This window comes from Capra hircus, chromosome 15, assembly GCF_001704415.2.
Source record: "Capra hircus breed San Clemente chromosome 15, ASM170441v1, whole genome shotgun sequence".
NCBI classification, from domain to species: Eukaryota; Metazoa; Chordata; class Mammalia; order Artiodactyla; family Bovidae; genus Capra; species Capra hircus.
Genome location: NC_030822.1, coordinates 50,918,166 through 50,932,555, shown reverse-complemented (window position 1 = coordinate 50,932,555; position 14,390 = coordinate 50,918,166). Strand labels below are relative to the sequence as shown.

The 14,390-nt window shown below is 50.4% G+C and overlaps 1 protein-coding gene across 2 annotated transcripts in view; it reads left to right on the top strand.

The window, feature by feature from the left end:
- GRIK4 (glutamate ionotropic receptor kainate type subunit 4) overlaps positions 1-14,390 on the top strand; it is a 505,937-nt gene that overhangs the window by 323,920 nt on the left and 167,627 nt on the right. For both annotated transcript variants that reach the window (XM_018059644.1, XM_018059645.1), the window contains exons 4-5: positions 4,280-4,377; positions 9,198-9,363. In XM_018059644.1, coding sequence (XP_017915133.1) covers positions 4,280-4,377; positions 9,198-9,363 — 264 coding nt within the window. The remainder of the gene's footprint in view (positions 1-4,279; positions 4,378-9,197; positions 9,364-14,390) is intronic.

Genomic DNA, 14,390 nt, shown 5'->3' with positions numbered 1-14,390 from the left:
ATTATTACATAAATATTTTTAATACTATTATAAACTGTTCATAAGCATTGTAAATGCCTAAGTAATATTCCACTTGGGTATATGACCCACACTTTAGATAACTATTTCCTTATGATGGGACATTTCGTTTATTTCCCATTTTCTGTGGTAAGAGTTGAGTGGGCTTCAGTGTGGTTCAGTGGCAGTTTATTGAGCACATAACTCTTGAGTCCCGCCCTGCTCTCTGTGGAGGGCACAGAGATGAATAAGGCAAGCTTTCTGGTCTGCAGGAGCACACAGACACACGTTTAGGGTTATAATTGGCCTCAGTGTGGAGAACGGATTGGATATGAAGAATCCAGAGAAAGCCTGTAGGAGGCAGATAGTAAAGGGGCTGATGGAACTGAGAGTGGCAGTGAGAAGGAGAGGATGGTGGGCGATGAGCAGTTCAAATGGTCAGAACCTGGCTGCTGGCTGGTATAGCCCATGAGTAGATTCAGTGGGAGAAGGCAAGGAAGAGTCAAAGAGACCACGGTTTGAACTTCAGGAGCTAAGGTGGGGGAGGTGAAGGGATGGTAAAATGAAGTGGTTAGGAGTTTGGGCTTTGATGCCCAAAGTGAAAGTGTTGTTCACTCAGTCATGTCCGACTCTTTGCGACCCCACAGACTATATAACCTGCCAGGCTCCTCTGTCCATGGAATTCTCTGGGTGAGAATGCTGGAGTGGGTTGCCATTTTCTTCTCCAGGGGAATCTTCCCAACCCAGGGATCGAACTTGGGCCTCCCGCATTGCAAGAAAATTCTTTACCATCTGCGTCACCGGGGAAATCCACATGGAGCTTTAAATTTGAGAGTGACACTATCATATATGACCTGTGTGAGCTTGATCAAGCTACTTAAATTTTCTAAGCCTCAGTTTCCCCATCTGTAAAGTGGGGATACTAATGAATCTTCCTGGAAGCGTGGTGATCAAGTCAGACTATATATGAAAAGTATATAACAGATATGATGTATTGGGAATAGTCGTAAGTGTCCTGTGGCATATCAGTTCCACGCTAAGTGTGTGTGTGCGCTCAGTCATGTCCAACTGTAGTCCACCACACTCCTCTGTCTATGGGATTTTCCCAGCAAGAATACCACTCTAAATACTTTGTATGTATTAAGTCACCTTAATGCTCACAACATCCCTACAGGAGAGGTGCTCTTAGCATCTCAGTTCTATAGATGAGAAAGAAGGCTCAGGGAGCTTGGTCAAGGTCTTGCTCAAGGTGTCACAGCTAGTCAGCAGTGATCCAGCCAAGACTCATACTCAGATAGGCTTGCATCAGAGCCCATGCTCTTAAGGCCTGTGCTTTCTCTCTCTCTGCCTCACTCTGTCCATGCTTACTGCAGGACAGGAGAGGGAAGTCCCTGTGGCAACACTCAGCAGGTAGTTGGAACTTGTTTTAAACCCAGGACATCTTTCAGAGTGTAGGATCGCCTGGGCAGAGATGAGTGGAGGCCACAGGTAAAGAGGAGAATGCCCAGGGAGAGTGAGGCATGGACAAAATCTAAATTTAGTGGGTAGCAGAGGGAAGAGGCATTGGCCAAGGAAGTGAGAAAGACCTTTCAGAAAAGCAGATGAGAATCAGGACCAAAAGGTATCATGAAATTCAAACGAACAAATGTAATTGTTAGCTGCGAAAGAGAGATAAGAACTGCTAAGAGGTCCTTGGTGACCGTGGGGAAGCAGGTACAGCAGAATGACAAGGGGTGGGGACAGAGATGGACGAAGTGGCTGCAAGGAGGAGGGCAGACACGGAAGGTGGCTGCGAGCAGGCGGGACAATCACAGCAGACTTGAATCCGACACTGACTCTGGCCTTTATCAGATGTGTGACTTTATAGGTGTCTCTTAACATCCCTCGGATGCGGTTTCCTTATTGTTAAAGTCAGGAACTGAGCTTCAGCCCTGGGGCTGCTGGAATTTGATGGAATTTGATGGCCAGTGAACTCGGAGCCCCTCATTGGCAGTAAGGGTTGAACTGGCTGAGATCACGTGCTCTAACTTCCGTGGCAGTAGCTTGAACTCTGATGAGCATTCTCCAAAGGTAAATCTTGCCCTGACCTTCCCTGGTGGTCCTGTGGCTGAGACTGCATGCTCCTAATGCAGGGGGCCTGGGTTCCATCCCCCATCGGGAACCAGGAACGCCACATATCACAACTAAAGATGCTGCGTGCTGCAATGAAGACTGAAAATCCCATGTGCTGCAACTAAGACCTGGTGCACTTGAATAAAATAAGATAAATACTTAAAGCAACAATGGTAAAGCGTGCCCACAGCTACTCCGTCTCTGGGGATGGTTCTGAAAGTACTGATGAGCCTCCCTCAGGCACCCACCGCCCACAGTCTATCCGTCAGCTGAGATCTGTGATGTTGTACTGATTGAACCCCTGCCTGTGCCTCGGGCTGAGAGAAGACCCCCGCGGATCTATTGTTTGTGTGATAAACCACGGCACCAGGATTTGAACCCTGGTGCTCTACCCACCGCCCATGCCCCATGAGAGCCAGGACTTGGCTGTGTGGGCCAGTGGTTAGGACTCTGCTTTAGGAGAGAGAGCATCCAGGTTGCAGGTGTGGCTTCGCAGTTGACTCCATGAGGCTCCTGGGCCGATTCCTTAACCTCAGTGTGCTGCGACGCTTTTTACATTTTTGTTTATTTATTTTTGGCTGCACTGAGTTTTCATCGCCGTGCATAGGTTCTGTCTAGTCATGGCGAGCGAGGGCTAATCTCCAGGTGTGGCGTGCGAGCTCATTCTGGTGGCTTCTCTTGCGGCACGGGCTCAGTTGGTGTGGCTCATGGGCCTAGTTGCCCCAGGGAATCTGGGATCTTCCTGGATCAGGGATTGAACCCTTGTCCCCGCACTGGCAGGTAGATTCTTCTTCACTGGACCACCAGGGATGTCCCTGCCCTGACTCTTGATGTTGAGTAGGAGGAAAATGTGTCCAGTCAGGCTTTGAGTTTTGTCGGGCAGGACGTCTTACAGTACAGCTGGGAATCACGGGGCATAATCTGAGGGCCGGCTCTTTGGTTCTCATATCACTGTGTGTGTCTTGAGAATTGTCCTGCGTTCTCTGTCCATCTGTTTCCTCCTTTTCCCCTCACTTCCTTTCTCAATCTATAGCATTTTAAAATCGTACATTCTCTCCTCTTCTGACCACGTGCCTCATCCACCCAGTCATTCATTCAACAAACTTGAACTGGGCCCCTAGAAAAAGCATCATGCTGGAGACAGGGAATCGTCAAATGGGGACTGAGAGAGAAATACGGTTCAGCTCTGCCGTAAATGGGTTTGAAATCTAGTGAGAAGAGTAACATTTAAACAGCAAACTGAAATTGACGCATTTACAAGTGTCTTAGAACCAGGGGACAATCCAGGGGCCTCAGAGCCCAAGCGAGGATGATTTCCACTTAAAAGAGGTAGGAAGGGGTAAGGAGAAGGTAGCATTTGAGATGCTCCTTGACATGTGAGTGAGTGAGCATCCAGGGTAGAGGAGTGAAGGGTGTCTCCCCCGGGAAAGGTACAAGGTCATAGAGCAAGCTGGTTGGTCAGGAAAGCACCTGTTGGGTTCAGGGAAGGAGGGGGGCGGGTTGGGTCAGGCTCCAGGCCGGGCGAAAGGCAAGTGGCATTGAAAGATGGGCTCCTCTCTGCCACCCTCTCTTTTTCTTCTGCTCTTTCTCCTGCTCCCCTTAACCTTCATGGAGCCACTTTCTCCTCTCTGCCTGCAGCATCCTCACTGTCTTTCATCTCTCTGCTTGTCTGCCTTTCCTCCTCTCTAGACTCGCTCTTTCAGGGAGGTGGGGAGTAATAGAGTGTACACTGGCTGGCTGTTCTGTGAACTGAGCCCTCGGCCCCTGCAGCAGCCGTGTCCGGGCTCCCAGCACCCATCCTGCAGGCCAGGCCAGGCCAGGAGAGGGCGGGGGAGCGGTGTGCAGGTCCCCACCATGCACTTCCGTTCTTCGGTGACAGCCCAGACAATTTATACATCCTGTTGGCGGAGGCCATATGTTGAAATAACCTAGGTCATTTCCTCATTTAATACCATCCATAAACTCTAATAAAAATGTCCTGGAGCCCAGTGGTCCAGGGGAAGAGAGGCGCTGGGTTTGGAAGGATGGGAAGAGGGGACCAGGATGCGGGGGGTGGGAGGTGAGGGGCGATCAGGGGAAGATCAGAGGACTCGAGGCTGAAGCCCACGCCCCGCCTGATGAGCGCCTTTCCTTTCCTGCTCCCCACGCTCTGTCCTGCTGCTGGCTGCAGTGTGTCAGATTCTCCCCAAGGGCGTGGTCGCTGTCCTGGGACCATCCTCCAGCCCAGCTTCCAGCTCCATCATCAGCAACATCTGTGGGGAGAAGGAGGTGAGTGCTGGGCCGGGGTGGGGGCACTCTCTGTGGGCTGGCAGCCTGTGCCTCGAGCCCAGAGAGATCCTGGACTCTTAAGGGCCGGAGGTGTCACTAATAACAACCATACAAAGGAAAGAAGTGGGCCTTGGTAGGCACTTACTTTTTTCAGTTTGTTTGGATGGAGGGGACTCAGAGGAAAAGTTTCATAACAAGGCATTCAAGCTGAGCTCTTCCGAGTCTTGGGGCCCTGTGGCGGGCAGGGCAGAGGGCGTCCCTTGGTGGATGAGGGTAGAAGGAGAGGCTGGGGAGGGTGGTCCAGGGGAGGCTGAGAGGTCTCAAGTCTGAGCCCCACAGGAACGCTCCAGCATATCTGTTTAGATATTGGGATTCTGGGGAGGAATGCCTTTGGGGCCAGGCCTTGCTACATTTGGGGGCTTCCCTGGTGGTTCAAATAGTAAAGAAGTTGCCTGAGATGCAGGAGATCCGGGTTTGATCCCTGGCTCAGGAAGATCCCCTGGAGAAAAGCTTGGCAACCCACTCCAGCATTCTTGCCTGGAGAATCCCATGGACAGAGGAGCCTGGCAGGCTATAGTCCATGAGTCACAAAGAGTCAGACACGATGGAGTGACTAACAGTTCCACTTGCTACATTTTAGTGCTGAAATGAAGTTTGAAAGCTTACTTCTATTTCATAAGTTCTCTAGAAAAGAGATCTTATTTTGTTTTCTTCTTCATTCATCAGTTCCAGGGTTTATTTCTCTAAAGTGTTGTGTCCATTCCCTCTAGTTCTCACTCCCCAGGAGATAAAAATGCTCAATTCTTAGAGAAATGACAGGGCGAAGCTTTGGACTGTATTTGAGCAGTAAATTTTTATTCTAAAAAAGAAAATGAAAGCTTTTAAAATGAGAATTATGTACACCTATATTAAAATCTTAATGGGTAAAATAACTTAAAAGAGAGAAAAAGAAAATGCTTGGGCATGAGTTTCTGAGAGAGGGCTAGCTCCCTGTTCCAATAACTCTCTCCCTCCTTTTCCCAAAGGGGAAAACAAACTGGAACCTTCAGCGATTCTACTGCTGGAAGCTTTCCTAGTCCATCTTGGAATCAATCAGTCCTTCCCCTTCAGATATATTCCTGGGAGATGGTGGCAAAGTGACACCGTAGCCTCCCAGTGGACTTCTGCTGCTGCTGCTAAGTCGCGTCAGTCGTGTCCGACTCTGTGAGACCCCATAGATGGCAGCCCAACGGGCTCCTCTGTCCCTGGGATTCTCCAGGCAAGAACACTGGAGTGGGTTGCCAGTTCCTTCTCCAATGTATGAAAGGGAAAAGTGAAAGTGAAGTCGCTTAGTTGTGTCTGACTCTTAGCGACCCCATGGACTGTAGCCTACCAGGCTCCTCCATCCATGGGATTCTCCAGGCAAGAGTACCGAGTGGGGGTGCCATTGCCTTCTCTGAGTGGGCTTCTAGACAGGTCTTTTGGGGACAGATGGAGCTTGATGGTCAGGAGCTGGGGAGGGGGCCGAGCAGAGGGACTGGGGAATGGAAGGGTCAGTCTTGCACCTGTCGTAGGAGCCTGGAGGCTCAGACTTCCAGAAGATTTAGCCTTGGGAGGGTCCAGTTCTTACAGCAAGACGGGGCTCCTGCTTTGTGAGTTGCCCTCACGGGGGCAGTGGAGCAGCAGATTGGCCTCTGCCCACCCCAGGAGGCTCTCTGGAAGCCACTTCCTTGATGCCTGCACTTCTCTTATGATCAGAGGGCTTGGTGAGTCCCCGAGGCTTTGAGAAGAATATTGAAGCTTCTCTGTGTTATGAGCCCGCTCTAAGAATTGTTACCAGCACTGTAGAATGCCCTGAGGTCCCAGCACCAATCCTGCAATGGGTCTTTCTTACCACTCCCTGTAGGTGGGGCCCCTGAGCTTCATGCTAGAGAGAAGGTTTGTGCTGACTACTCCCCATCCCTACTCCCAGCCATCCTGAAAGATGACTCCTGCACCAGCCCAGGCCAAAAAAAGAGCTTCTGTCCCACCGCAGTCCCTTCCAGCATCTCACAGCCCTCAGCCTCTGTGAGCTGGACCTGATGTTTAATTTAAATCTTTCTCACTGGCTCCAAGTAACAACTCACATCTATGGCAGGCTGTTACTTCCCGCTCGCTGTGATCTTCACCAAGTGAGGTTGCCAAGCTACCCATTGTCTCTTGTCTTTCATCTCTGTCCCCTGTAGTCATCCCCCCGCCCTATCTCCACTCCAGAATGGCCTCCTCTTGGGGTTCAGTGGTTATTTTATCTCGGCGACCACATCCTTTAACCCTGCTTGGCATTTCAGGCCGGAGGCAGAGACCCTGAGTTGCACCTATCTTCCCATCCTGCTGCCAGGGACCTCATGCCAGTGACCAGCCGGACAGGCTGTGCTGCTCAGGGAACTGCCAGACAGTTACCCCTCATCTGTCTGGTCATGTTCCTTTCAGAGCAACCTTTCCTTTCCATTCAGATTATGCATTTCTTTTAAAATTTTATGAGGCTGAACTGCCTTACACTGATTCCCCTCAGCTTCAGGAAAAAGAAATGGAGTTCTCATCGAGGAGTTCATCCCTTTAAATGCTGCTAACATCTCTGCAGCTGGCGGCTTTCTGCCTCACTGCCCTTCCCCTCCATGCTGCTCACCTCTTCCCCTGATCTACACCTCCATGCTGATGTCCTAGGATGCATTTATAATTGCAGATCAGTTACCGATTGATTTTTGTCCTAGAGAGAGAGTCAGCAGGTCTGGCCTGGCCATCCCCACCTGGACCCATCAGAGCGTCTGGCTGCTTCCACAGCAGCATTTAAGATGCTGGACTGTGGGAGACTTCCCCACCAGCCCCTTCCTAGGGACACCCTCTCAGCCCTAGCCCCCTGAACATACAGCCCCAAGAGCTTGTCCAGGAGTTCCTAGATTTGGGAAGAAAGGGGAAAGGGAAGGAGAAAAGGCATTACCTTTATCCCACATGTTAGGCACTCGGCTAGTACATGCTTCACACACAGGGTCTCATTTTATCCTCCCAAAGCTCAAGAAATACCTGTTGTTTCTCCATGTGAATGAAGCCTAGAGAGGCTAAGCAGTTTGCCCCAAATCACACAGCAGAAACTGGATGTAAACTCAAACTCGAAAACTCTTTCTCCTGAGCCTTCACGTTCCTGAGTCTTTTCCTGCTCCATCTCTGGGATCCGTAGATTCATGGGAATCTCTAAAGGTGCTTTCTATAGGGGGTAAGTTAGCTGCTGATGGAACCCAGTAGGCTGGATGGCCGCACAGGGAGGGCCTTGGGCAGAGATCCTCAAATGTGTGAGCCAGGCAGCCTGGCTACCCTGCCCAGCCCTGGCCTCCAGCTTACCCCTCTGTGAACTTTTTTCCATTCACGGTCCATTTGTGATTCATTTAAGACAGATTGTAAGGGCTGCAAAATATCGGCGGGAAGAAAGACCCCTTATGACACACCCCAGGTCAATGTCACTTTTCAGCCTCTTCGGTCATTACTCATCAGGCTGTCTCCCCAGTGCTATGCTCTCCATTCTCTGCTGGGAAATATTGGTTGCCTTCTCTCTATGGTTAAAGGGCTAATCCTAGTTGAATTCTGGAATTTTCTGCCTAGTTTCTGCTAAATCTTTACCCTCCCCTCATCCCAGTCTCAGGGGAACTCTGGTCTCTGGCTGACCTCTTCCAGAAACTTAAAAGGATAAGTTAGCAGAATTTTCCAGAGACCATGTCAACATCATCCCAGACTCTGGGCCAGCCCAGGCAGAGACAATTTCTGCAATCATGCCTGAATAACCCAGTCTAGGAACCAACCAATTCACTACCAGGGAGTTCTTGCCGTCTACCCTCAATCTTGCTCACTTTCACGTTAGTTCAAATGCACACTCATAGTAACCTAACCCTTACATTGGGCACCCTAAGTGAGCATGAGGGATGAGGTTTCAGCCCCGTCTCTGGTAGAGACACAGACAGCCTTTAGCTCTTCTGGCTCTGGGTCCCAGGGTGACAGAATGCAATCAAGGAGGATGGCAGCTTATTACATTTTAACTTTCCTATTACCTACCCAGTAGCCTAAGCCGCCAATAAAGCAGCCATCACAGCCTGTTACTATCTATTTCTGGGAGAACAGAGGCAGAAGGCAGGGGCAGTGCCTCCCGGAAATGTCAGTAATAGATGCAGAGAGAACCTGACACTGTCCTAATGAAGCCAAAGCAGGTATTTATTTACCTGGCTCCATTCGGAGGCTCTCTAGTCGGTTTCCCAGCGCTCAGTGCTTCCCATCCTCACGTGTGTCTTCAGAGGAACACATCCCAGGATTTCACCAAGAAATTTTGTCCGGAACTGGTTTATACATCTGTTGGCTAGGCTGGGTTGAGGGGGCCCTTTGGTTAGTCCCTAGGGCAATATTTTTCTCTTATTGCCATCTCTGCTCTGATTCATTAACTAGAAATAATATAAGGATTATGCCTTCAAGAGCCCTTTGTCTCTCTGCCTAGCAGTGAGCAGCTGAAAATAAAGACCTATTGTTTTGCCTTTCTGAGGACACAGAACTCCGTTCCACGGTCCACAGTCCATTTATCCAGGTCTCTGGCTGCACGGTGTGCCATCCTGGGTCCCGAGCTTTGCCAGAGATGCCATCTCATCTTCCTCCTATGGTATGGGTGCCCTGACTCCCATAAGCCCCATCTCCGACCAGGCAAAGGTTGCTCATGGAAGAATCTACCCTCTGCAGCCTGATCTCACCCGTCCCTCTTTTCTTTCTCTCTCACTTGCTCTCCAATCTTCCCCGCTGCCCATTTTTTTTTTTTTTGCTCCTCCTCCCAGGTCCCTCATTTCAAAGTGGCCCCAGAGGAGTTTATCAAGTTCCAGTTCCAGAGATTCACAACCCTGAACCTCCACCCCAGCAACACCGACATCAGCGTGGCTGTGGCTGGGGTCCTGAACTTCTTCAACTGCACCACCGCCTGCCTCATCTGTGCCAAAGCAGAATGTAAGTTTCCCCAGGCTGGCTGCGCCCAGACGGTCAGGTCCTGTCTGTGTCAACCGGACTGGTTTGCCCCTCCCTGGCTGGAGACCACACCCCGCAGGGGAGGGCTCTTTCTGATCTTAGAGATGATAACCAGAGGATTCGGGCCTTCCCAGGTGTCCTTGGCTGTTTGTCTCTGTGTGTGTATGTGAAAGAGAGAGCAGTCCAGGGGCCCCCTTTGTCAGAAATTCCCCGGGCGTGGGCCGAACAGCGAGGAGCTGGTTTACAGGGAGACTGGCCAACCGCCAAGACTTTCTGCATCTGCAAATGCAATTCCCACATTTTCAGCCTCATTGTTAAAGAGCCACAGAGAGAGAGAGAGAGAGAGAGAGAGAGAGAGAGAGAGAGAGAGAGAGAGAGGGAAAATATAAAATTGGATGCATTTGTATTTGATGGGTTGAAGAGCTTCTTTCCTTGGAGAGCAGGTTTAGCTGATGGAACAAGGTTCAAGGTCAATTCCTGGTAAAGTTTTTTTTTTTTTTTCCTTGCAAATGCAGGTTTTAGAAATGTGTTTTCTCTGACTCTCAATTTGCGACATAAATTCAGTGTTTATGAGATTTAGCTAATTTAGGCCAGCACATTCTAGTAAATCTGCATCTGTGTTCCACCCCGCCCCCCCCCCCCCCCCCCGTGGCAGCTGTGCACCCACATGCAATCAGGCAGGTGCTGGCTGCTGGCTCCCGCTGGGGCCCGGAGTGCAAGCCCCCACATCCGTGTCCTGTGCAGGTTTTACCGTGCGGGTCTGGGTGGGCTGCACGGGCAAAGGTACACCATTCCTGTTCGGGCCGTTATGGCTTCTCAGAACCGCTCAGTGTGGTAAGCCCCTCCTCCAACCTGGAATGCCCACAGCATCTGAAAACAAAAGCCCCCTCCCTGCCAAGGGCCAGACCCATTTCTTATGGGACCTTTGCACCTCACTGCCTCCACTTGTACATTCGTTCATTTATTTAATACAAAATGAGTACTTGCTCTGTGCTACCCAAGAAGCAAAGTAACTGAGTCCCAACTATGCATACTTTTCAAATATATATTTTTTATTTTATTTGGCTGTGGCGGGCCTTAGTTGTGGCGTGTAGGCTATCTAGTTGCGATATGGGCTTCTCTCTAGTTGTGGCAGGCAGGCTCAGTAGTTGCGGCACTGGCTTAGTTGTCCCGCAGCTTGTAAGATCTTAGTTCCCCAACTAGGGATCAAACTTGCATCCCCTGCATTGGAAGGTGAGTTCTTAGCCACTAGGCCACCAGGGGAGTCCCCTATGCATGTTTTTTTTTTTTTTAATGCTTTATTTAATTATTCAACAACCCAGTGATTTTGGAAATGTTGGAATGTCCCATTTTAAAATTCAATACTATTTAAAGTCCAGTTTCTTAGTCTCTCTAGCCATACTTCAAATGCTCAAAAACCTCATATGAACAGTGCAGTTAGAGAACATTTCCATCCTCACAAAAAGTTCTATTGGATAGCATTGCTTTAGATGCTAAGGTTTTGTGGACAAAGCATTTTGCAGCCCCCAAAAGAGAGAGAAATGTTTAGATAACACTTCATTCTCTTTCTCCCTCATGGAGAACTTCAGCACACATTACCATGGGCACTCTGAGTTGTCCTGTGGCCAAAACAACTATTTACCTCAGCACCTTCCAGATAGGTTTGATCATATGCCCCCAAAAGGATGCTGATCTAAAAGCCCACACAGGATGCTCATGTTCGATGGAACACAGTTGGGATACATTGCGTCCCACCAGGTGGCCTTCCTTGTGTGGCATCTTTACACCACTGAAAGGTTTAACAGAATCAAGGATTCTCCCCGGGAAATTTCTGCCACCAGCCCACTCAGGCAGGACTGAACTGGCTCACCCCATGCATCCACTGGGGATGCTGGAGGACAGGACAGGCTGTAAATAAGGCCAGGCAACGGTTGCTCTGCAGCTCTTGTCTGTGCTGGGTTACAGTGTCTCAGCAACCCGACAGGTAGTTCTTTCTTGTGTCTAGCCAAAGTCCCTCTTGCTTTAAAGCTGAGCCCTGTTTCCTCTGCTGCAGCTCTTCCTGGGTTTTGGGACATGAGTTGCTCAGATGTTGGTTAAGCACCTGCCGTGTGCCGAGCACTATGCTAGATATGGTTGCCTCCTAGCCCAGGGCTCTTTCCATTGGAATTGACATTCTCTGACATTCAAATAGTTCCTTGCAGATTGCAAAGCACTTTCACTTATGTTTCCCCACTTTACCTCCCTCTTTCTCAGTCATTCCGAGCTGAGCAAAGAGTCTGGGAGCTGCTAAGTGATTTGACTTAAGGTCACACAGCTGGTACGTGACAAATCTGAGCTGGGGCTTCCTCCTCTCTGGCCCCTCCCACCCTCCTGGGCTGCACCAGGCTCAGGAGGGCTCAGGGTGGGTTCTGCAGGGCAGGCACAGTGTCCTTGGCAGGGCAGAGATCTCTCTGGAACAGTGTAGCCCCTTCCTCCCTTGAGTGGGTGCAAGATGGCTGAGCACAGACAGTAATCCTGGAGAGGATGAATCTGCTCAGGTGCTGGTGAGGCCGGCCCACAGCCCAGGCGGGACTCATCAACCACACACTGCCGCCTCTGCTCAGAGGAGAAGAACCCATCTCTAGAGGCTGCTGAGTGACTGGCCCCACCTACCAGAGGCAGAAGGAAAGTGGGGCAGAGCAGAAGTTCAAGGGCAAAGAGGATTAAAAATCTAATCAAAGAATGAAGAAATGAGGGACTGAAGGGAAATGCAGCTCAGAGCTTGGGAGGAGACACTCTTACATCTCCCTTATTAATGCAGGGCCGAGAGACGCTGCAAGTCGAATTAGGAACAGGAATCTAATTCTATTTTCCTAGCGTCAAAATTAGGCATAACAGAGATCATTCCCTGGGGAATCACGCCGCTTACGCTCCTTCTTCCCCAAAGTAGATTTTTAATAAGCAGGTTTGGGACCAAGTACAGTTGTATTGTGGATGGCATTATTTTTCTTTAATGGGAAAAAAAAAAAATCAGAACATCTGCAAGTACCTAGTACTAGTGAGCTTCGGGGAGGCGAGGTGAGGAGCCCGGGGGTGGCTGTCCCAGTCACCCCCACAGGGCTGGGGGAGTTTGCTGTTAGGAGACTTTCAATGAAAGTTGGGGTTCCCCACCATGGTCCCCGAGGCCCCTTTGGTGAGATCACCCAGCCCTGCCACAGAGTTACCTTTTGAGACCCTCAGGCTGGACCCAGAGACTCTTCATTCAGTTCAGTTCAGTTGCTAAGTCATGTCCGACTCTGCAATCCCATAGACTGTAGCACATTAGGCTTCCCTGTCCTTCACAGTCTCCCAGAATTTGCTCAAACTCATGTCTGTTGAGTTGGTGATGCCATCCAATCATATCGTCCTCTGTCGCCCTCTTCTCCTGCCCTCAGTCTTTCCCAGAGTCAGGGGCTTTTCCAATGAATCGGCTCTTTGCATCAGGTGGCCAAAGGATTGGAGCTTCAGCTTCAGCATCAGTCCTTCCAATGAATGCTCTGGATTGACTCTTCATGGTCACAAGCATAATATGCTGTGTATTTTCCTGGTATTGCTATACATAGTTCAAATCATCTTTTTGTTTGTTTGTTGTTCACGCTTGCTTTGGCATTTCTAAGCATTCTAATGTCCTTTTTCTGTGTGTGGCTACAAGTTCTGCGCCCCTACACCTTCTGCCACCTGGGTATCACCTCTGTAACCTGCAATCAGAAACCTGGGTTGGGCCTGGCCTGCCCGTGAGTTCTGAGACCTGCCCTGCGTCTCTCCTGCTCCAACGTCTGGTCTCTGTGTGCGGTGTGTCCACACTCAGTCGTGTCCGACTCCTTGCGACCCCCTGGACTGTAACCCTTCAGGCTCCTCTGTCCATGGGATTCTCCAGGCAAGAACACTGGAGTAGCTTGCCATTTCCTGCTCCAGGAGATCTTCCCAACCCAGGGATCTGACTCTTGTCTCCTGTGGCTCCTGCGCTGCAGATGGATTCTTTACCGCTGAGCCACCTGGGCTGGCCTGTTCCGTCTCTACCCAGGAATAATGATGATACCTGCTTCCTGGACCGTTGTGGGGATAGATCCACAGTATGCGAAGAAGCTTAGGAAACAACAAAAGCAGGTCTCAGCTCAGAGATGCCTGCTGGGCCCCAGCAGAGTTAATAAGCAAACAAGGACTTCCCTGGGAGTCCAGTGGTTAAGACTCTGCGTTTCCATCCACTGCAGGAGGCTCCGGGGTTCAATCCTTGACCGGAGAACTAAGACTCCACATGCCGTGCAGTGCAGCCAAGAAAATTAAAAAATAGCAACAAAACAGCAAAGAACTAACCTGGTCAAGCACCCTGGAGAAATCGAGGGGAGTCCCCGGGTGAGGTTTTTCCCGTGTCCATCCTTGCTGTCGGAGAAGGGGGCAGCCTGGATGGCCAAGCAGGGCAGCAGACAGTCCTCCTGGCAGTGAGAAGCCTCCACCTGCCCCTCTATCCCCTCTCTGTCTCCTCCTCTGACCCCACGGTCTGGCCCTTGCTGTCTTTTCTTGGGGCCAGGTCTAGGCGTGGGATGGGACAAAACTGAAAAGTGGGTAAAATAAGCCCACTGTTCAAGCATTGGAACTTGTTCCATGCCCCTGCCCCTCTCGGGACACCTCGGACCCTCATCCCTCTCACTCCATCAGAATCTGCTCCCTGGAAAAATAGGGCGTGAAGCCAGCACAGCCGAGGCACCTGCGCCTGTCAGGGGAGGGGAATGGACAAGTACCGGGTTTAGACGCTCCGGGCAGAGTTCACCATCTCACTGCATCCTCACCACCACCCTCTAGTCGGTGTTACATCAGCTGCTGCCCGCAGGAGCTTAAAGTGAAAGTGTGAATGGGCTTCCCTGGTGGCTCAACTTGTAAAGAATCTGCCTGCAATGCAGGAGACCCAGGTTTGATCCCTGGGTCAGGAAGATCCTCTGGATTCACCAGAAGGGAATGGCTACCAACTCCAGTATTCTTGCCTGGAGAAAATC